General features: G+C 54.6%; 1 protein-coding gene across 1 annotated transcript; it reads left to right on the top strand.

Moving 5' to 3' along the window:
• Positions 1 to 8,831: 8,831 nt before the first annotated feature.
• Positions 8,832 to 17,142, top strand: CA4 (carbonic anhydrase 4). The gene is made up of 8 exons (XM_072939989.1): positions 8,832 to 8,967; positions 13,153 to 13,206; positions 14,070 to 14,225; positions 14,945 to 15,090; positions 15,199 to 15,294; positions 15,557 to 15,620; positions 15,759 to 15,925; positions 16,297 to 17,142. The coding sequence occupies exons 1-8, from the start codon at positions 8,910 to 8,912 to the stop codon at positions 16,483 to 16,485; spliced, it is 930 nt and encodes a 309-aa protein (XP_072796090.1). The 5' UTR covers positions 8,832 to 8,909; the 3' UTR covers positions 16,486 to 17,142.
• The last annotated feature ends 6,369 nt before the right edge of the window (positions 17,143 to 23,511 follow it).

The following is a 23,511-nucleotide window of genomic DNA, read 5'->3' as shown; positions in this document are numbered from 1 at the left end:
CTGGGTGCCTGTGGCTGAGACACTGAGAGGGGAGGGGACAGCCATGGGGGAGTTTTCCTGACTTCTCTGCAGGGTGGGAACAGGACATATGTCATCTCCATTGCTGGATTATTCCATGCTTCTTGCTGCTTCTTCCAGCTTTTATTATTTCAAAATGTTCAGGAGCAGAAGTTTCCATCAAACTCTCTACTGAAGAGGCCCCTAACCTGCCCCTGGGATAGCTCTCTCTCTGTTCCCCCTTCCTGCTCACCCAGCGTTCTCTCTATAGACCAGAAAAATAGGGAAGGCGTGAAGATGAGGGGAGAGGAACTGTAGCTTCCACGGATGCTGGCAGGAGAAGCGCTTCCTTGTCTCTGCTAGAACGTGGCAGAGATCCAGGTTTGGGAGTGGTGGCGCCCAGGCTACTGATTAAACACTGTTTTGCATGTGGGCTTAATCTCAATATCCAGGGACACAAAAGCTGGAGTCTCTGCAAACATTTCCTTGAATCATCTGTTAATCAAAAGGGGCTCTTGAGGGTACAGAAAGCTGGGGGTTCTAATGAGAGGGAAGTATATGTGTTGGACAGAATGAGATGGCACGGGGGTGGGGGCAGGAGACTCGGGTTCAAATCCCAGTTCTGCTCTTTCCGTGCTGGGCAACACGAGTCACTGCCCTCTCTGAGCCTCAGCTCCCTCCTCTGGAACTCAAAGAAGTAGTCTGAGGATCTCTGTTCCTTTCTAGGACCGAGTGACTCGGAATCTAAAAAAAAATGACACAGGCTCACACAGACACCTCATATCTGCGTGGCCTGCTGTTGTCTATGGCAGTGTACCCCTAATAAACTCCTTTACTATGCTCCTCCTTCATCTCTGGTAAATTCTTTTACCAACCCGAGTCACTGGCTCCCCAGCTCCCCAGCCTGCTTGTGTCCCACAATGTTCGGTGGCCCATACGTGGCCAAGACGCCGAGGGAGCCCCCTTGGCTTCTCTCTCCCCTCCCTGTGGGATCTCCCCCGGCTTGATCTGACGCTCTGTTCTGGAACAGGCTTCCCTCTTCCCTTTCTGCTTTCCTTTCTCATACCTTCCTGCCGCTCTCTAGCATTCAGGAATTTCCTGAAGTCTTGCTGAGGTTCAAGGAACCCTGGCTGGGCTACTCTCAGCAGGCTCTGAAACTCAGTCTGACAGACAGAAATGAGCCCCAGCCCCTAGTGGTGAACACACACAGGAAAGAAAGCTTTTCTTTTCTAAATACCCTTCTCTCCATCTCTCCATTCCTCTGACTCTGGCCCTTGAGATGCTCCTTGGTTCTCAGGCCCAACCACGTGGTGCACCTCTGTGCCTTCTCTCTGTGTTTTGCAGGTCACGCCTCCAGTTGGCCAAGCCTCCTGCCTTTGATCGCCCATCACCGAACCAGGTAGAAGTCGCAGTGGGTGAGTCCCCCTCCCTTTTTTCCTTTGCTTTTTGGTCCTTTGTGCCGGCTTTTCACCTGGTTTTGGCACTTGCACCGGTGGCTTCTCTTTCTTGGGGTGGCCCAAAGTAAGAGGACGCTGGAAGCTTAGCCCCTCTCTGTAGGGTAGACCACCCCGGAACGGAGTCTGTGCTGGTTTTGAAGTAGAATTAATAAAATGGCCACATACAGGCTAACAGATTGCTTATTCTTATGCTTGCCCTTAAAACGGTCAACTAATCTGACTGGCCGGTTGCTACTCACAGCTCCAGGCCCATTGTTAAAACTAAAGCTATTAATTTTACTGTTTCTGCTTTATGCCAATAATCGAAAGCAATAATCATGCTTGGTTTCTAAGTTGTTCTCCAGGGAGGTCGCAGAACTGTAACCTTACAGAGTAGGCTGAATACCAAGAAGACAGATAAAGATTGAAAAGGTGACAACCGCTAGCCTCTATAGAAGTGTTCCCCTAGGAGGCATCATGACGCATGATGACGCCATTCTAAGTCTTCTGATGAGAAAATAATTCTGTTGATCGTTATCAATGCTTTATTGTTTGAGCCACGGCTATATAATCACCCTACTCCATCCCCAAGGGGGTTCACAGTTTTGAAGGCAGCAGCCTGCTGTGAGCCCCCTTTGCCTGGCAAAGCAATAAAGCTATCTCTTTTCTTCTAAGCTCCAAGACCCTGTCTCTGAGTCTTTCTGCAACAGTTTCCTTCTCTCTTTGATACCTCCCTAACTACAATGGGAAATGCTTCTTCTAGTCCCCAGGACTCACCATTGGGTTGCATTTTAAAACACTGGGATAAGTTTGATCCCCAGACATTAAAGAAAAAGCAGCTTAGCTTTTTCTGTAATGTCACCTGGCCCCAATACCAACTTCCAGATCAGGAGACTTGGCCCCTTCATGGGACTCTGAGCTACAATCTTAATTCTTTGCATCATAAAGTGGGCAAATGGTCTGAGGCTCCCCTCTGCTCAGGCCTTTATGGCCCTCTTCCAAAATTAAGATCTTTGCAAAAATTGCCACGTGTGTCTCTCCTGATTCTTGGAGACACCGCCACACTCCAGTCCTCGGGACCCAGTGATCAGTCAGACTTCCTAGATGAACCCCTTCTCTCTCAGGCTCCTAACAGCCATCAAATCCCTTCTCTGTACCCTTCATTGTCTCAGCAATCGGGAGGAAATATCGAGGTCTGAGGTTTCATGATCTTATGCAGAATTAAAGTTAATGCAGTTGTTAGGTTTATGGTCAATTCCCTATGTCCAGTACTTCTGGGTTACCTTGGTGGATTTCTTCACTCTAAGGATCTAGTCGTTAGGCCCTTAGGAAATGTATTGAGAAGAAAGAAATGATAGTTCTGTTCAGGCCCCTAGTGAGATTACTAGGTGGGATTCCCTCACCTGGTCAATTAATCCCTGCTCTAATCCTGCCCATAGATTTGAATTTTCTTCTGAAGTTACTCAAGCTCAATCAGAGCAACAAGTAGCAACCTGAAGCAGTAACCAGATACACAGTGTTACAGGAGATTTGTGGTTATAAAAGTATAACTCTAGATGTGGGAAGAAGCAACAAGAGGGAATATCTTCTTGGACCATAACTGACTAGTAAGACCAGTGGTCCAGAAACTTTACTACTGTTAATAAGAACTAGTCCTGTAATAGCACAGCAAGTGGCCTGTCAATGAAATCCTCGCCTGACCTAGGAATGAGCGCTCCTAGTTCTGTGGGATGAAAAGGTCATGAAATGCCTCCCAAGCCATGGTCAAATTTACGATGATTGATGATTGATGACCGATGATCGACTGTGAGGATGACACAGAAGGGAAGGGGGGCAGAGCATAGCCATTCGAGGAATGGCACAGCAAGTAACATCAAACTGAGTCAACTCCCAGTAGGTCTTGAGGATTAAGATGGTGGGATATATGACTTCTAGTAGACTCTGAGCTTCATTATACTCTCACTGTAACATATTAGCATGGTAAATAACATGCCCACAGGCACCATGACAGTCCCAAGGCTAACCATAAAAGGTCAAAGAGTGGGTGGTGGCCCAATTCTTGGGAATCCCAGCCTCTTCCCACTTGTAGGTATGTGAAGCTACTGAGCCCATAAAAACTGGTGACACTGCCCTTCACCGCCTCTCACTCCCTCCTCTTCAGAGGTGGCCCACACTCTGTCTATGGAGTATGTACTTACTTTTACTTTAACCTGAGCACCCAACCCCCACACCTCATGGCCTTTCTCTTGCCTTTTGAAACAGCCTACCCTCTATGCAGTATGTATCTCTCTAAATAAATCTACCTTTACTCAACTTGAATTCTGTCCTGTGCAAAGCCAAGGACCCACACCTGGCGGGGCATGTCCTAGGGACTCAGTCCAGACTTGTGACACGGCCCCCCTCACGCCCCACATCCGTTTTCCCTGCATCAAGGGCATTTGCCATCTGCCTCCACAAGGGTTAAGTCGCAAGCCAGTGAAGTCGCTGATCTTCAGCGCACCCTGAAAGGAGATGGGGGTGGGGGGGGAGAGCAGGAATGAGGCACTCTGTGCTCTGGAAAAGCTGGTGAAACAGGCCTTCAGAGAGTTAGATATTCTCAGGAAAAGGTTTTATGAGCCCGAATTCTTGCATCTCCTCATATCTAGAAAAGCATTAAAATCACTGATGGTGACATCTACTTTGGCCATTAAGGAGAGCGGTCATGCAAAACCACACTGCTCTTGCCATCCTTGTGCCAACGTTTATGGTAAAGTAGTCACTAAACAGGTCTCTGACTGGTTCTCCAATGCCTTTTTCTGGATCCCTGAAGGGATCAGGTCTTTCTCTGCAGACATTCTCAAATTTCTTCTCGCTGTTTTTACTGGGTTTAGATATTTGTCATGGTATCCGCCTACTTTTGAGTTGTATTTATTCCTCTTCTACAGAAATGATTGTCTCTCTTTGAGGTCCAAGAACTTAGGAACAAATGTACCCCTCCTACCAAGATTGCCACCATGAACCAAACCAACATCCTGGTGATGCAGCCCTTGGAAGCCACGGGGGTCTCCTTCCGCTCTCACCTTTAAGGCTGCTGGGATGTTGGGGCCCCATATTCCCAGACAGACTGCCACCATAGGCAGAGACTGTGTCACACCCCACATTCAGCAGGAAGTAGATACGGAAGATGAGAACTCTGCCCCTGTTCTGAAGACTTATCACTGCCCATCTGTCAGGTGAGAATGTGGGTCCAACTGACATCCTTCGAAGTCCAACGACCCCCCAATTCCTGGGCTCTCAGATGTCTGCCTGTGATCCCTTAACAGATAAAGTACATTCTTCACTGGGCATCTTGGCCCTAACAAACGAATAGCCCTAAGTAGTGCCTAATCTCACAACAGCTCAGGCTGGCTTGTTTCAGCCCACCTTACCTGAGTCATAAACCCCAATGCCCTTCACAGACCCTAAATGTCTTACCTCACCTACAGCCAATCAGAGACTTGTGCACAAGCCGATCAGGCATCTTGTGACCCGACCTTACAAAAGACCCCAACAACTCGGTGCTCATCCGTGTTGCCCTAATAAACTCCTTTACTATTCTCCTCCTTCAAAAAAAAATGACACAAATGAACTTATTTACAAAACAGAAACAGACTCATAGAAAACAAACTTAGGGTTACCAGGAGGAAAGGGGTCAGGAAGGGATAAACTGGGAGTTCGAGATTTGCAGATACTAACTATATAAAATAAACAAACCACAAGTTTATAGCACAGTGAACCATGTTCAAATTTTGTAGTAACCTATACTGAAAAAGAACATGAAAATGAATATACGAATGTATATGTATGACTGAAACTTTATGCTGTGCACCAGAGATTGACACAACACTGTAAACTGAATACACTTCAATAAATAAATAACAAAAAAAGGCAAAAGGGGATGGGGGAGCGATAAATAGGGAATTTGGGATTAGCAGATAAAAACTACTATATATAAAATAGATAAACAAAGTCCTACTGTATAGCATAGGGAACTATATTCAACATCCTGTAATAAACCATGATGAGAAAGAATATGAAAAAGAATATGTTTATATATAATTGAATCACTTTGCTGTACATCAGAAACTAACACAACATTATAAGTCAACTATACAGCAATTAAAAAAATAAAAGGAAAGTTCAGTCCAATGTTCTAATCCCAGCAAACAAGTCCTCCCTGTCTGGTACCAAATACGCCTCCAGTCTCATCTCCCAGCACTCCCCTTCTCACCCCACCTCTATGCCTTTTCTCAGTCAGTTTCCTCTGCCTGGATTTCCCTTCCCTTTTTATGTTAACATCTACTTGTCTTCCTATACTTGGCTTGAGTCTCATCTCCTCCAGGAGGCTTTCCCCAACTCCCCGGCCACCAGCTGGGCCAGGTGCCACTCCTCTGGGCCCCTGTAATATCATGGGCATCTGCTACTGTTGCCCGTAACAGCTATTCTTACAGCTGAGGTTTAATGAGCACTTACTAAGTGCCTGGACCACTGCAAGGCCTTTCACTCAGCATCACCTACTTGAATCCTGACCATGCCCCTCAGCCTTCCTCATCCCTCCCTAGGTCTTGGGAGATCAGGTGGAGCCTGGGTGTGCCAGGGCCCCTCCCTGGACTTAGCCCAGTGTCCCCTTCCACCCAATGCCACATCCACACCTGTCTAGGGTCAGGTTCAATCCAGTTAAAAGGACTTCCACTTAGAAGTCATGGTGACATGTGCTCATGCGTCCAGGCCCAGGGCCGGCCCTTCTCCGACTTTTGTCACTGAATTCTCACAGCAATCTATGAGGAAGATGGGGAAATAGTTTTCACTTTACACGTGAGGAAAAAACCAAGGCTCTGCTAACATCACAGAGCAGGTGGATGGAGCCAGAAGTGACCTAGGGTTATCTCATCTCAAAGCCCTGTAGCTTTCTGAGTGCCTCCTTCTGTTCCATGGTGTGAAAATCCCCAGAGGATGAGAGCTGTGATTCATTTCTGCATCCACAGCAGGTCATGGCCTCACCCAGGAACCATGAGGCCGGTTGTGAAAGTCTGGGCTGGGCAGGCTCTGGCTCAGTAACTGTTTATTGGCAAGAAGTCAGCAGGGCAGGGTTGTCATCCCCACTTTATAGATGAGGAAGTGGCAATCAGAGAGGAGTAGGAGAGTTGCCCAAGGTCGTCCCTCAGTCAGAAGAAGAGCAGGGACTTGAACACAGGACACTCAGAGACTTTGTGTGGTAAGAGGAAGGAGGCTGTGGTGAGGCTGGGACTGCTGGGCCTGGGCTGGCAGCTTTATGGGTCCTGTAAGTCATGGAGATGTGTCAGAGCCCATCCCTGATTTAATGACCCCTGCTGTAAAGAGGGTCTTGTCCCCTCCAGGGAAGTTGGACCCAGGGTGGCCTAGGCAGTGACAGGTGACACGTTTATAGCAAGCAGGAGAGACTGGGAAATAAGGCTGGGTGACCTTGGTAACACAAAGTAATCTGCCTTTGTGTAACCTTGGAATCGGAGATGAAGGATGAAGCAGGAGCCACCCCTTGTTCTCCAACGTCACACATGTGCAGTTTTCCTGGTGCCCATGATTAAGATGCATCCTTGAGGAAGTGCCCATCCTTAACCTCCTCCCCTGCCCCATGCCTCAGAGGGGACACTCCATGGGATATGGTTCTCCTCCCCCAGCTCACTGGCCCCAAAACATACTAGAGGGCACATTGACGGGAGAGGAGCAGGATTTCTGAGGAGGCAGCTTCCTCCTCCTCTTCTCTGGGAACCCAATGCCATAGACTTTGGAGTGAGTCAAAAGGTCACCAGTTAGTAGCCCCTTAGCCCACCAAAGGCTTCCAAGCCTCTTTCCTGCCTGTCAGGAGGCTGGCCTGGGGTTACAGGGACCCCTGAAATCAACTTCATTCCCAGGAATAGGCTTCCTCCCAGCCCCAGCCCCAAGTCCTAAAAGATATTTCTACAGTCTTGTGAACGCAAACCCACTCCCCAGAAAAAGCTCCGGGATGTGGAATCCCTTCCCTGACTGTCCTAGTGCCAGGCTGATGATTAAATTCTAAGACAGTGCAGACAATAGGGCCCTAAGCCTGATGTGGATCCCTGCTCCCTTCTCTGTAGGATCAAAGCTACTCCTTGAGGCCGTGTGATCCTGGGCCAGAAGGTGGGGGGAGACAGCCAGGACTCTAACCAAGGAGGAAGCCCCTTTGCCTGAATAGTTCTTGGGGAGGCAATTCTTCTTCAGCAGTCCCTTACCTAGGTTCAAAGGCACGTTGGGGCTGAGAGATTGGCAGCGGATGGGGAAGCCACAGGACCAAAAAGCCCTGGCTTCCTGTTGACGGAGGGGGCCCAAGATCACTGCCTGGTCCCTGTCCCTCTTCCCCACCCAAGTCTGAGTGAGCGTCCCAAACTCCCACGCAGCCCCACTCCATGTGGGACGCACTGTGCCTACAGCGGTGAAGGAGTCTAGAGGCACTGCGGGGGTGGGGGTGGGGATGCACATCCAGGAGCGGGACCACCCCTCCTGAGACATGGAGAAGCTTCCTCTCTGTGGGGGCTCCCAGCCCTATTTCACCAAACGCCAAGACCTCCTTCAAGGAAAGTTTCCTTTCCCTGGACTCTGAAGATTCTGACAGATGAGAAAATCAGGAGGCTACTCGGATCCCAGTCTTTTCCCATCTCATCTCAGGAATCTGGAGGTCCTCAACAGGACCAGCCCCTTCCCTCTTGACCGCATTCGTTTCTCTCTCTCACTGAGCCCCTTTGCAATCAGTTTCTCAGTTCTGCCCCCTCGGCCTCCCCAGCGCTGGCCATCACATACACACTCACAGGAATTTAGTGGCGTCCTCACTCTGTGTTGGAAGAAGTCTTTGCGATGCTTAGAAATTAAGTTTGGAGCAGCCTGGGAGGGAACAGAAAAAGAGATGAGAACCAGAGAATCAGCGATCACTGCCGGAGAGAGAGAGAAACCAGCCTCTTTCTAAGGCAGACCTCCAAAGCTGTCTCCACTCCCCCAGCCCCTAACCCCAACGGGCTGCTCCCGAGGCGAGAAGTCTGCGCGGGGGTCCACGCCAAAACGATTGAAAGCAGGAATCCGGGGCACCCACTCTTGTGTGGATCAAGTACCTTGCGAGTCACTGCTCTGTCCCCAAATTAGAAACCAGGTGTGGGATGGGGGAGGTGCGAGGAAGGAGGAGAGGGGAGGACGCAATAGGTGAGGGGGCCTGGCGCACCGGGTGAAAGGTGGCCGGGGGGTGGGGGCGGGGGGTGGGGAGCGCAAGGTGGGGAGCGGAGTCTCAGATCAGGGACGGGCGAGGGGAGGGGAGGCCCCGCCAGGGGGAGGAGCCGCTACCGGTGTCCTGCTGCCGAGGCTCCCGCCCGTCGCGGCTCCGCTATAAAACCCCGGCCGGCATGACCGCGGCACCCCCGGCGGCCTCCTCGGTGCGCGACCCCCGGCTCCGCGGCGTCTCCGCTCCTGCGCAGGATGCGGCTGCTGCTGGCGCTCCTGGCCCTCGCCGCCGCCCGGCCCTGGGCCCGCGCAGGTGAAGGCGGGCTTCGGCCCCGGGACCCCTCTGAGGCCCCTCGGTGGCCCCTCGGCGCCCCCGCCCCGTGCCGTCCGCCGAGGCTGCGCCCCGCAGGCGATCCGGACGGCGCGGGCGGCCGGGAGGGGCGGGCGCGGAGCAGCGAGCGCTCGCGTGTGCGCGGCTGCAGCGCGCAGAGCCCGGCGGAGTGCGGGTCCCTGGCGAGGATGCTCTCTGAGCCGCCTCCACGCACCCCTCCGTTTCTCACCCTTTTTGGAGTGTCGCGCCCTTTCTGGTGCTCCTCGGTCTGTCGCGGGTCGCTGTCCATCTTACGGGGGCTCAGTGCTGGGTGACTGCCCCCGGCCCAGAGCAAGGACAACAAATTGGGCGCGGTGGGGCCCTAGCATCCCCGCTTCCCCTGGCATCCCTGCTTCCCGCCCTGGGTTCCTTTCTCCCCGGAGGCTGCCAGAGCCCTTCACCTCCGGAGACACCGCACTGCGTTGGGAGCCTGGCGGGGGGCCTCTGGAGACCCGTGGTCCCGGCCCAGCCAGTCTTTCCGGCCAGGGTGATTTTTGTTTAAAGATTAATGGTGAGGCCGAGCTCTTAATTATTCGCCTAGATGGGAGGTGGCAGGAGAGGGGTGTTAATATTTGATAAGGAGCTAAAGGCGCCTCTGGAGTCTGCACACAGGGACCTGATCCGACACCTTCTAGGACCCCACAGGGAACCATCGCCTTCGAAGGAGGCCCCTACCTGCCAGTCCCCAGCTCAGCTACCCCTTGGATGGTGCTTGGGGGCCACCTGGCCAAACCTCCTGTCTAAACCTAGCAGTTCCTCCCTTGGAGTCAAGGCGTTAAGGGTGAGGGTGCAGAGAAGGAGGGAGTTGTGAGCCGCTTTGCAGGAGGGACTTGACTGGCCCCTTGTGAGGTCTGAGGGGGCATCTTGCAAAAACTCCTAGCCTCTTCCTAGGAGAGGAAGAAGGAGAAAACGCAGGATGTAAACATTTTATTTGTAGGGTTGGAGGTTTGAAACCTACTTAAGCAGCTGGGCTGACAGAAAGAGAAAAGGCTTTGTAATTAATTTGGCTGCTTTGTAGCTGTGTTGGCTTGGGTAAGCCAACCTCGGTTTCATCACTTACAAAACAGAAAGTAATTCTAACTTCAGGTGTCCTTCTAAGAATTCAGATAAGACAGTGGATGTAAGTGCTTGGTGTGGTATATGTGCGGCATGTTGCACGGCTATGACAGCTGTACCACTGGCATCAGCCCAGCCAGCCAGGAATCTGTCTCAGCCGCCCCCTGAGGCTTCCTGCCTGGGAGCTGCCCAAAGTCCTGCCTTCCTCCCCTCATTTCCTCCCCTAGGGAAACTGAGGCTGGAGAGTGACCAGGCTGCACCTTGAAGTCCCCAGAGCATCCCCAGGGAGAGGAGGAGGGGAGAAGGTTGGAGGCTCCTTCAGAGTCCCAGACCTGGCCAGGAGCTGCTGAGACTTTGCCCAGGGCATATTTGGGTTTCGCTGAGCTGGTTTCCAAGATTCCTCCCTTCCCCTGGAGTGGAGGGTGGGGTGAGCAAGGTCCACAGAGGGAATTTCTTCAGGCATCTCTAAAGAAGGGGGCTAGGGTGATGGGCAAGTCAAGGGTGGGGGACCACGGCCAGGTGATTGGCAATGGTTGCTATTTCTCTCATGCCATCCCTGATCAGGGCAGACAGACGAGGTAAAACTCAGAGCTTGGAGCCAAGACCTACGGGTAGCTCCTCTCCCTCCCAGTTCCTCTTGGAAATGACTCAGGACAGCTGGCTGGTAATTATCTGCAAGGGTTGCCTTCTCATGAACTGGTACAGGAACCCGAGCCCTGCCACCTCTTGCCTAAATATCAGCCCTTACCTTCAGCCTTTGGACATAGACCCAGTTCCTTGCCTTGATCTCATCAACATCATGTTTTCCTGGCTTCTGTTTCCTGAAGAGTGTAGTTACAAGAGCAATCAACCAAGCAGATAGAAAGTCTCTGTGATTAAGACAGTGGAGCAGAGGTCACTATTACAAACCTAGGAGCCAAAGTCAGAGGCAGGGAAGAGCCAGTTCCTAGGAAAACCTCAACCTGGACCAGATGGGCTCCTGGGAGGCTGAGGGGGTTCCACCCGTCCCAGCTGGCTCCTGAGGATTCTGGCTCAAACAAGGCTTCGGCTAGAATGGCTTCCCTTGGACCTCAGTCCAGAGGAGGAGCCAGCTCAACCTCAGAGGCCCCTTCTGCCTGCAGGACCTCTGAGAGGTGAAGACACAGGAGCCTTTCACAGATGCAAATGACCTCCTATCCTGTGCCTCCTCCACCGTGGCCCTGGGAGTTCGGTGACAGCTCCTTCTGCCTAATGCAGAATGTGGGCTCAGAAAAGTTAATGAACTCTCCTGCATGGGTTAAGTAAGAGTCTGAGCCAGGACTGGAGGCCCAGTGAGCGGGCTCCAGTGTCAGAGCTCTGCTCACGTGCAGAGCGGGGCTGATGCCCTTTGCGGAGTTGACCTTCATAGGGCTTCCCCAGATGCAGCAACTCCCAGGGGCAGCAGAGCCCTGTCCCCAGGCAGGGGATGGACTGGTGTGGGGCAGGGACCAAACATCTCTGAAAGAGACCGGTGCTGGCTAGTAGTCTTTGATACAGAGTCTTTGATCCAGAGCTGGGAAACTCCAAACCCAAGGTGACTCTGAGGGGTTCAGACCCAGACCATAGGGGTGGCCCGTTTCCTGTAGGTGCTCACCCTCCCTCCGGGCCTTCCTCCCACCCCCTCCCCACCCATCCCTATTGCAGGGACCCCAGAGGAGGTGGGGTTGGGTGGGGATGGATGTGCTCAGAGGCTAGATGAGGCTGAGCTGGAAGCCGTGCTTTTCTTAGCAATTTCCTCATCCCTGAGTTCTTTCCAGCTCACTTCGTTTGTCTTCTCTCTGCAACCCCCCACCCCGACTTTGGCCATCTGCGCCCTGACAGGAGGTTGGAAGGATGGAGGGAGGGAGGGAGGGAGGGGGAGAGGGACGCAAGGGGAAGGGAAGGATTTGTCAGGGATTTGACTAAATTCCAGGCTGCCTGGAACACTCTCTACCATCTCTCATTTACTCCTCACCACAGTCCTATGTGGTGGGTGGTACTAGTTCTGCTTTACAGATGGCAAAACTGAGGCCCAGAGAGATTAAGTGACTTGCCTCTAAATGCACAGCTCCCAAGTGGCCCAGCTAGAATTCCGGCTCAGATCAAACATTTTGTCCACCCTGCTGGCACAGTCTTCTTTTAAATCAATAGACTAATTTTAGAGCAGTTTCAGGTTTACTGAAAACTCGAGCAGAAAGCCCAGAGGAGAGGGTTCCCTAGTGCACAGTCTGCCCTGCTATTAACATTTCGCATTAGTGCGGTCTGTCCGTGGTGCAGCCTTTTATCAGAGATGCTGGTTCTGCTGTCCTTAGGCAGAGCGGAGATTAGAGCCCTGAGTCTGTCTGGCCCCCAACACCAGGACTTCGAGGTGGGGCTGGGGGAAGGCCTGCTGCCTTCCTCCCTGCAGGACTGTGAAAGTTTAGCCAAGAATGGGTTTTAGTAACATAAGAGGGTGTGTTCCAGGGAGGGGTTGGCTGAACCTCCCCCATCATCCCATCAACTCTGGGAAGGCAGCCAGGCTGAACATGGCTGTACTGTCCTAGGAGGGGAGTCTGGGGGCCCTGATCCCTCTCCTATTCCTCTCTGACCACAGCCTCCCTTCCAGGTTTGAGGTGGGGGATGCAAGGAGGGAGGGGGGCTGATGAGCAGCAGATGGAGAGTGTCCAGGGTAGCCCCTGGGTAGAGCTGACCGGCCTTGGAGGGCCCCTCAAGGGCTGCTGGCTGCTTTGGCCATGTGTGTATGAGGACCATGCCCTGGGCAAGAGGACCAGTAGGTCAGCTGTGGGTCAAGGACACCTGAGGCCAGGCTACTTTGACCACCTCCTTCTCCATCCCTCCATTTTCCTCTTAAGCCTCCTTACCCTGGGATCTCTGTCTCTGACCCCCAGGAACGCTCCACCCCATCCCAAGGTGCACTGCGATGTTTCCAGCCTCTGTCACACTGGATACCCGCCCCCCCCCACACACAGTTGCTTGTGTGCACACAGTTCACCCGCACTCTTAGAGACGTGTGTGTACCCAGAAACACTGACACACAAATGCACAGGCCTCATGCGCTTTCTCTCTCTGCTCCAGAATCACACTGGTGCTACCAGAATCAAGTCAAGCCTTCCAACTGCACCTGCCTGGGTAAGTACAGCCAGTCCTGGGGACAGGTCCTTCTGTGCGGCAGGGCCCGTCCAGGTTGAAATGGAGACCCACAAGGGTGGGAAGGAGGAGGGGTGCTGTGGCCCCGAGTCAGATATCATCTCCTCACACACACGTGCACGCACACATACTCACCCACTCCTGATGCTCACGGAACAGGGAACATGGAGTGACTGTGAGTCTTTACTGGTACCTCCTGTCATCATCTCTGTCATCACAAGGGCTGTAAAATAAATCAGCAGCAGCAGCAGCAAAGGGAGAAATGCATTTTGCTCTCTCTCATAATGAAATCAAGAGTTGGTCCTATTCCAGACACACACACACACACACACACACACACACACACACACACACACACACAGCCAGGCTCGGGGCAGGACTGTCGGGGAACAGGTTGTGAGCTCTGGGATGGGCGACCACCTCAGATGCTCGGCTGTGAAAGAACTCTGGTGACAGCCTTTTAAAGGACCTCAGGATGGGACACTAAGAATTATCTGAGGGCTAGGAGGCAGGGAATCATTCCCTGGGGAGCCTGGCTCCCTGCACCCCAGGGACCTCCAACACCAGGTGGATGGGGCCTGGGAGTGAGAGTAGAGGGGTGGGTAGGTGACGGGACGGGGGTGGGGGGTGGGTAGTGTTTGAAAAAGTCCAAAGAACAGTTGCCCAGGTGAGCATGTGTGTCTGAAGAGGAAGGCCCAGGGAGGGTGAGGGCAGAGTTCTGCGCGGGCATCCCGCAGCCCAGCCTGCCAGCTTTCCGAAGACGGCCTGATCTGAGTGGGGCAGAGAACGCCACGCCCTACTGCCAGGAGCCCCTGACTCCCAGCGCCCACTCCCTCCCTGCTCAGGGCCAGACCTGTGGGGCGATAGCTGTCAGATGGACCACCAGTCCCCTATCAACATCGCCACTGCCAAGACGGAGGTGGACCTAAACCTGAGGCCCTTCTCCTTCTCTGGCTATGACAAGAAGCAAAAGTGGACTGTCCAAAACAATGGGCACACAGGTAGGTCTCACGTGGGTGGGATGGAGACCCCAGGTGGCAGGGGTACCTGGTCCTGGGACCCCGGAGTTTCTGGAGGACTGGAGGGTTGGGTTCCTCCTGGGAAGATGTACTGGCCCTGGTCCACCTTTGCCAAGGAGAGGCTGAAAAGCCTTGAGGGGAGGGGAGGAGGAAGCAGGCTGTCACAGTATTTTCAGTCTTGAATCAGACCAGTCTGGGGATGGGGGAGGGGACATGTTGAAGGAAGAAGGAACAACATGTGCAAAGACGGGGAGGCATGAAACAGCTTAGGGTGTTCAGAGGGCTGCACGTGGCCCCGTGGGCACAGAGGACAGAGCAAAGCCAGAAGGGCCCGGAGCCAGCCCAGGTCAGGTGAGCTGGGCTCGTGGCAGTCCGCCCAGGGCTGAGGAGTTTGGACATGGCCCTGAGATCACTGGGGCACCATCTATGTACGGAGAGGGTGGGAGCAGGGGCGGGGCCAGGATGCACTGCACATTTGGGCAGTGGGGGTGTGTAGAGGAAGAGGCAGGCGGGGAGACCAGAGAGGAGGTCAAGGGGCGGTCCCGGGCTGTCCCACTCAGTCTGTTGCTCTAGGCCCAGGCCAGTAGCCCATGATATGTGGGACAGGGGAGAGGAGGTTCTGCCTGGGTGGAACTGGGATGAGGAGGCTGGGAGAGGCTAGGAGAGGCGGTGCAAGGACTGCCCCCTCCTGTGCCCTCCAGTGATGGTGTTGCTGGGGGACGAGGCCACAATTGCTGAAGGAGGACTGGCCGCCCGGTACCGGGCGAAGCAGCTGCACCTGCACTGGTCCGAGGTGCTGGACTGGGGCTCAGAGCACAGCTTGGATGGGGATCGGTTTGCCATGGAGGTGAGGGACCTCTTCCCAGGTCCGTGCCTTGGCTGGGCTCTGGGTATGCCTGCCTTGGGTGAGAAGGGTGGTCCAGCACCCTCACAGGTTCTCCCCCGACCCCAACAGATGCACATAGTGCATGAGAAGGAGACGGGGACATCAAGGAATGCAAAAGCCCAGGACTCCAAAGATGAGATTGCAGTGCTGGCCTTCATGGTGGAGGTGAGCCACCATCTCCCAGGGCCCACGGGGCTGCTTCTCAGAATCCAGAGACCTGGGGTCTCAGGAAGGCAGAAGGGCGCTGGGGAGGCCCCACCTTGCCCTCTGTTTCTGTGGCTTGTACACTCCCAGGCAGGGTGCCCAGAGTCTCTCAGGGGCTCAGTCCCAGAAGCTGCCCGCCTGCCCCAACCCAGACCAGAATGAACTGGTGGTCACCACCGGCTGCCCACAAGCCTCTCTTAAGCCCCCTTCCCTCCCTTTCCAGGCTGGAGCCAGGAATGAGAACTTCCAACCCCTGGTGGACGTGCTGTCCAACATCTCCAGACCCAGTGAGTCAGGATGGTGAGGCGGGGGAGGCAGGGGTCGAGGCGAGGGGAGGAGACTTCTTTCAACAAAGGACAGTCCGGATGGTGCGGTGGCTTGGACTCTGAGAGTGAGGTGTGAGGGAGTAACTGCTGTCCCGCCAGATACCAACACCACGATGAGAAACAGCATCAGCCTCCTAGAGCTGCTCCCCAAACAGGAGAAACTGAGGCGGTACTTCCGCTACCTGGGCTCGCTCACCACGCCCGGCTGTGACGAGACGGTGGTCTGGACGGTGTTCCAGGAGCCCATCCAGCTCGACAAGGACCAGGTACAGAGGTCCAGGCAGGGGTTGCAGCCTCCCACTGCCTGGCTTCCCAGAAACGATCCCTTGCGGGTGGGCCCGGCAATCCAAGGCCAGACAAGCACGGAAGGTGAGGCTAATGCAGACTCAAGTCTGAGAACCACTGTTCTCTGGTGATAGTGATGATGGTGATAGTAATGGTAGACCCTCAAAACCGTGAGGTTTGAGTCCACTTGGCTGAGGGAAGCTAACGGGAGCTAAGCCCACACTGAAGCACTTTGCATCCCGTATCCTTTTCCTCTGCACAAAAACCCCAGGGGGCTCAGAGAGGCAAAGTGACTGGCCTGACGTCACACAGCAGGGAGTGCATATCCACTTGAGCCCTGTGCCTTCCACAGATCCTTGCATTCTCCAACAACCTGTACTATGACGACAATCAGAAAATGACCGACAACATCAGGCCCCTGCAGCCCCGGGGGCAGCGCGTGGTTTACCGGTCCCAGGCCCCCGGGCGGCTGCTGCCCTGGTCGCTGCCCGCCCTGCTGGCCCCCACGCTCACCTGCCTGACGGCGGGCTTCCTCCGATGATGGCTCACTTCTGGACACTTGACCTCTGGTCTCGGCCCTTAAGTGATCTTTGGCTTGTGTTCCTCAGGCTTCCCAGGTTGGACTTGGATGGTGATTAAAATATGGATATATTTTTGGAGAAATCTTCCTCAAGTCTGTTTATAGTTCCCGCTGCTACTGCTGCTGTTCCCCTCAACCCACCCGGTCGGTGCCAGGGTAGGGGCCGTAGGGCCTGGAGATTTCTTCTGAGCAGGGACCACCAGGCCCCCCTCCAACCCTTGTGAATTCCCTGTTGACCCCTGACTTGGGAAGATTCAGAAGGGACCTCAAAGCTCCAACACAGTGAAAGCTGGAGAAGTTCCAGGCCATCCTCTCCATTATAAAACGGGGGAGGGAAGCTGAGGCCCAGAAAGGAGAAGAGGCTGGACAGAGGCCACACGGAGAGGCCATGGCCGAGCCACCTGAGACCAGCCAGCGCTTTCTGCTCTGCGTGAGGACGATGAGTGGAGGGTGTGGGTCCTGTGAGGGTGTAGCCTAGGTGGGGTGGGTGATGGGGACCATTTATTTGCCTCAAGGGATTTCTTGAGCATCTATGTTCTAGGCACTGGGGATAAGACAGACAAAAATGCCTGTCCTCCTGGAGTTCACAGTCTCACGGGAGACACTATAAATAAAACAGACACATTATACGGTGTCACGTTGTTCAATGTCAGAAGGCAGAAGGTGGTGAGAGCCACGGGAAAGCTAAAGCAGGAAGGGAAGGTGGTCAGGGAAGGCAGGTGCAGCTTGAAGACTTGAAGGAAGCCAGGAAGGGAGGCCATCAGGAGGCCAGCGAGTGTTCATGCATGGAGGGGAGTGGGCCTGTCAGAGGACGCGCAGGGAGGCCAGCGAGGAGTGGAGGGAGGGAGGGAGAAAGCAAGAGAGAGCAGCTGAGAGAGGAGAGAGGATGGTAGAGGGGAGAGGAGGAAGGGGGGAGGGGAGGGAGGAGGAAGGTGAGGCAGGGGGAGAGGAGGAGAGGGGGAGGGGAGGGGAGCAAGGAGAGGCCGAGTGTGTGGGGGTGGGGGGCTGCGGTACAGGGGCTGCAGGGGTGAGGGGCAGGGGGCAGTTAGAGGAGCTCGCTGCTGTCTCCAGGAGCTGATGGGTCACAGGTGAATCCAAGGGCATTTGGCCCTTGTACTTAGTTGCTGTCAGTGAAGGCAGCCCCACCGCTCCAAGATTGTGTTTCTAATGGTTTTTCCCTTTCTGGGGCTCAAGGAGATCAGGAGACTAGGAGGCTGCAGGTGCAGAGAGGAAGGTCCAGAAAACCAGGGGAGAAAGATATAAGGGCCGCATGGACTTGTCTCAAGCCAAGCCCAGCCCGGGAGCCAGGGGTAATGGGGCCGCAGGACCTGGGACCTCACCACCCAGGGCAGGGCTGGAGTTTGGGAGGAGAGTGAAACGAGGGGAAGAGGCCAAGAACTGGCCTTGCTGGGTGAAGAGGAGTCCTGGGGCCAGGCCAGGTCAATTGGTGTGGGGACCACCTGTCTAAGAAGCTTCTGGTCCGGAGGTGATGAGCGTCCCATGGAAGATGTGGAGCCAGGCGGGCACTTGCTTGCTGCTGGTCTCCGGAGGGGGAGCGGGTCGGAGGGGACCTCTAAGCCTTCTCCCACTCCCATACCCTCAGACTCCCGGGACACCCCCAGCTGGGGGCAGGGAAGGACTGCTCGCCCTCCACGGGAGCCTCCCCCTCCCTCTTCCCCTTCGTGACCAAGAATAAGCACCCCCGTCCCTTCACTGGTGGCCACACAGCCGAGGGGGGGGTGGCATTACTATCACTATGGCAACAGCAGGCAGCTTGTGTCAGCAGGGGGTGTGTGGACACGAACCTGTTCTCTTTGGTTCCCACGCAGCCTGCAGCCTGCGGGGGATCTAAGCGCTAAGCCGCACCCCACCCCCTCCCCCTTGCCAGCTGAGGGCTCTCAGAGGTCTGAACTGCCCCTCCTCCTCCCCAGCTACACCCCCTAACCTCCACCCCGTCCCTGCCCTCAAGGCAACATTCAGTGAGTAAGGTGGCAGCAGAACCAGGAAGTCCTAGCTCTTTGCAAGAGATTAGGGGAGCCTTGGCCTCTCCCACCCCAGGCAGAGGGCGGACTACTCTCCCCTGTCCCTCTGACCCCACAGTAATATTAACCTGGCCAGTGGGAGCCGGAATGGGCATAGCTTATCCAGGGCCCAGAGATCTGCCCGCCCTCCCTGCACCTGGAGGCTGAGCAGGTGCTGTCAGCGCTGCGCGACTCACAGCAAGGTCACTCCTGGCCAGTCACCCCAGATGGGTGTGTTTCTGAGAACCTCCCCTTCTGGGTAATTTCACTCCCTCCGCTGTACCACTGCTCCCACTGCAGACCCCCTCTCTGGAGAAGGTGCTCTAAGTTCCCTGTGCCCAGCCTGGCCTGGCCCCTGACACAGCTCTCCCCATCGATACACACACACACACACACACACACACACACTTCAGTGCAGCTGGCCAGGCCGGGGGAAGGCTCAGTGGCTGATAGTTTGGGCCACAATCTGACTTCTCTGGGGTCTGCAGTTCCCAGCACAGACCACGATGCACATTCACTGGATGCCCGCTGGTGCTGGCCACGAGCTTTAGAACAATCCTATGGGGGTGGTGTTTCTCCCGTCCCATGAGTGAGGACACCAAGGCACAGAGAGGGGTTAACGGACTTTTCAGAACCTGGGGTCACTTCCCTGCACCTCCTTGGCTCCAAGGCCAGCTTTCTCCTTTGACAATCATCCGACTTCTGGGCCAGGGGCAGGGTGGGGTCTGCAGCACCCTGTCCCACCCTGTTACCACGTGCTGCTCCGCCTGCCTGGCAGGCTGTCTCCCTGGCCCCCTGTTTAGATTTGGCATCTGGGTGGGAGCCAGGGACTAAAAATATTCCCCATGTGTTTAGATGGTTCTTAGAGAATAAACTTCCCCATCTTGGCTCTCAGTTTGCACACTTGCTGGCCCTGCTTCCTGTGGCTCTGATCTGACAGTGCAGGGAGGGGGTAAGGGAAGTGGGGGAAAGGGGAAAGTAGAAGGGTCTGGGGGGGCCCAGGGTCAAGGGTGGTGATGGTGGACGTGCACACATGCACGCGCATGTGGAAAGGCTGCTGCATCACTAGACCCCAGGGGGTGCCCGTCCAGGGACCACACTGTGAACGGTGCCCCAGCGTGCTGTGACCCTGAGGCTCCATGCTTCTGTGGGTTCCTTGGGGATAGGAAGAGGGAGGGAAGTTGGTAAGCTTGTAGGAATGGACATGTGGCTTCCCCGCTCTGGGCCCCAGTTTATCCATCTGCAAAATGGGCTACGCTTGGCCCTTCTATCTGACTGGGCCTTGCAGAGCTCAGGCTCCTGCTGGGGGCCTTGCAGAGCTCAAGCTCCTGCTGGTGACCTTGGGAGGAAGGCCAGGCCTCTGTCTGTGGGTGGGGCGCTGCTCCAGCACCTTGCCTTACACGAGTTCTAGCAGCTCTGTTTGTTTATCTGAATAGGGACAAAGGCATTATCTCCTCTAGGGACTAAGGGCATGTCCCTGGCCCCCCTGCTCCCGGGGAGGGGCTTCCTTTGGAGGGAGCTACAGGACAGACAAGTCACAAGCCAGTTCCTTCCTCAGAGGCCTAGTCCCAGCGAGACTGGCTCCTCCTATGCCAAGTGCTGGCGGCTGCAAAGCCTGGGAGGGTGGGGAGAGGCCCAGGGGACAGAGAAGGGACGTGGGGATGTTCTGGAACAAGATTGTTCTTTCCACAAGATTTGTCTTTCAACAAACGTTATCACTTCCTCCGTGCCGGGGACTGAAGATTCAGGGAGCAAAAACCCAGTCTGTGCCTGTCCCCCAAGACTCCTGACTGAGGGGCAGACACGTAGCAGCAGGTCTACAAAATATAGGCCGTGGGGGGGACGCGCACAGACCTGGGCCTGAGTCCCTTTCCCCTACTGACTTGGTGAGCCGACTTTGGTAATTTAATTCACCTTTCCCAGCCTGTTTCTGCATCTGTAGGATGGGGACGAGGACGGGACTTACCTCAGAGGGTCGCTGTGAAGGTGGACAAAGATGCCCAGCCAAGAGGCTGTATTTCACAATTCATGGTTATTATTATGATTCTTTCTATTACAGACAGCACTGAAGGATGGGTAGGGCCTACAGATGGGGAAAACTGGCTGCTTCTGGGGATGGGGGTAGGGAATAAGGGGCCGAGGTTGGAGTTCTGAGTAGTGATGCACTGGTTCGCCTCTGGGGTCGGCAGCCAGTGCCCGGCGGGGTAGCAGTCGGGGCAGAAGCCACCGTCTCCACGGGGCTGCCTCTCTGCTCAGACACTCAGGGGCACCTCCACCCCTGCACTCCACCCCACCCACCCGTACACGGAGCAGCCCACTGAGCCAGACCTCCCAGTCTGACCGTTGCCCAGAGTAGCCCAGGGTCACCCAGGGCATCATGAGGAGCCAAGGGGACCAGTGGACGCCCAGGCGGCCCTGCAGCTCTCCGGTCCTGCCTTGTTGGCTGGGGTCAGGGTGGGCGCCTGTTTTCTTGCTGCATAATTGACTGGGCTGGGGCCTGGGTTCCCAGCTCACCTTCCTCCAGCCCCTCTCCTCCCGCTTCCCCTTCCCCAGGAGACTTGATTACCCACTCGCCCTCGGATGTGTCCCCCTCTCCAGCAGGGGCTCTGTCCCTGCTGTCTGCCAGCAGGCCTCTCCCATCCAGGTTTGCTGCAGGCTTTCCCCAGCACATGGTCTGTACCCACCTGGGGTTGCCGGATAAATCTGAATTTCAGATAAAGAACAAAGAAATTTTAGTATGAGTATATCCACTGCAAGTTGCATGGGGCCCACTTACACTAAAACATTATTTGTTGTTTATCTTGTGGAATAAAATTCATATTTGATGGCAAGACAAGAAAAAATTTAGACATAAAACATTCTCTGCCCTTTGGCCTCCTCTCGCCGCACTGTGCCTTATGTATCTGCATTGTGCGTGGACCAGAACTCCCCCATCAGCAGGAACACCTGCTCAGCCATAAAGAGCAATATTCTAGCATCAGCAAGACAGCTCCTTAAAAGATAACATTTCTTCTTGATCTTGTAAGGGGTAACATGACCCAGCAGGATGATGCTTAGATCGGGATTATGTAAACTGCCAATAATCCGTCATTGGATGTAAAACCCTTGGTCTCAAAAAAAATAAAACTGTGCCTTGATTTCTAACCAGCAGAACAGTTCTCAGAAGAGCTTTCTGAGATGTTCTTCCCAGGTTATAATCCTCAAATTTGGCTCGAATAAAATTTTCCATTTCTTTCTTAGACCCACTGATTAACTTTTCATCGACAATTTGAAAATTCCATTGCGCTAGGTGCCGTGTATTTGGATTTCCTAGGTCTGATGGCCCTACCCCCACCCCACCTACCCCAGGGGAAACCACCACCCCTTCCTCCTCCCTGCCACCCTCCCTCTCCCTCCAGCCAGCCACAACTTCCAGGAACTGCTGGCAGACAGGTCAATGGGTTTTCCCTCCCGGAATAGGTGATTCCGGTCTATGGGGCTCCGCGTGCGGAGGGCAGCCCGGCCGCCTCCAAGAGGGCGTTGGAGCAGGCCCTTCTGCCAGTGGATTTCCTCCCCACTGTTTTCCAACGAATTGGGAGAGGCCGGTGCCAAGGAAATCTCTTTATCTTTCTCTCTTGGTCTCCGCCTGCCCCCCCCCCCGCGCACCCCCCGCCCCCAGCTGAGCTGGACGTGCCAGGGCTCCCTTCCTGCAGTCCTGCTCCCGCCCATCATCCCAGGCACCTCCAGCGGAAGGGAGCCCTCAGGCAGCGCCTGGCTGCCGTCCTGGGTGGGGTCTGAAGGGGCCTGATGCCAGGGTTTTATTTACAAAGTGAGGAAAGACTCAAGAGGTGCAGGACCCCGTCAGGACAGGAACGCCTGACTCCGTCACAGCCTGGGGTGCAGACAGAGGATCCAGACACCAGCAGACAGCTGAGTCCCCTCTGCAAATTAGATGCTCTTCCTCTAACTCCTTGGACCTGGTAATCTCTGATCTCTTTAACTCCCTTTAGCTAGCACTATTTGCATACCTACCCTGTTACACAAGGCCCTTTATATCTATGATCTCATTTAATCCTGAGAGCAACCTTTAGAACATAAACTCCCAGTGGAGCAGCTGCTTCAGGACAGGGTTTTTTCATCTGTTTCCTGCCAGTGGTGGACGCTGTGATGCACAGTTCAGAGCCCCCTTCAAGGGACGCCGTGTCCCAGCACTGGGTGCTGAGGGCAGACATCTTCAGTTGTTGATGTCTCCAGGGAGAGGAAGCCTCTTCATTCAAGGTCACACTCGTTTCTGTAGGCCCCCAGCTAATGACTGATCGATCAATGGGGAGGATAAAGGGGGGGCCCCAATTTAGGGTGACTCCAAAGAGCCACTCCAGGTGCAGAACTTGAAACAGTGGGGCCAGTGGAGGTTACCACTGGGCCCGTGAGGCCATCCACTTCTCCCTCTTTGCAATCCTGTTTCCGTCCCCTCCCCGCCACAGGTGTTGGTCCTAGAGGAACTCCTTAGTAAACGTCCTGCACACTAAACTCCATCGGCTTCCTGGAAGCCAACCCCAGGGACATCAAGCGTCCAGACAGCACAGAGCATGGAGCAGACTCTCAATCCATACAGGTTTGGAAGCTCCCTGGGGCTGGCACTGGCATTGCTGGTCCTGACCTACACAAGTAACAGCATAACAACAGCAGCTGAGACGCACCCAAGTGAAGCTATCTGACGTGCTCTCTATCTCAGTCCTTAGAACGAGCTTCTGAGATGGGCGTTTTTGTTTTCTCCGTTTTCAGATGACATGAAATACATGGGACCCAGGGCTAGCAAGTGGTAGAGTAGGAGGAGGATTTGGATCCAGATGATTTGATGCTCAAGCCCACCCTCTTCCCATCACTTTTTGGAAGGAAACTGAAACAGAGAGGTAAAGAAACTTGCCCCTCCCCAGCCAGTGAGTGGCTACCAGGTCGACAAACCCAGCAGTGCTTGCCTGAGCTG

This window comes from Vicugna pacos, chromosome 16 (genome assembly GCF_048564905.1).
Source record: "Vicugna pacos chromosome 16, VicPac4, whole genome shotgun sequence".
In the NCBI taxonomy this organism is placed as follows: Eukaryota; Metazoa; Chordata; class Mammalia; order Artiodactyla; family Camelidae; genus Vicugna; species Vicugna pacos.
The sequence above is the reverse complement of the archived record's forward strand: the minus strand, read 5'-3'. Positions and strand labels throughout refer to the sequence as shown.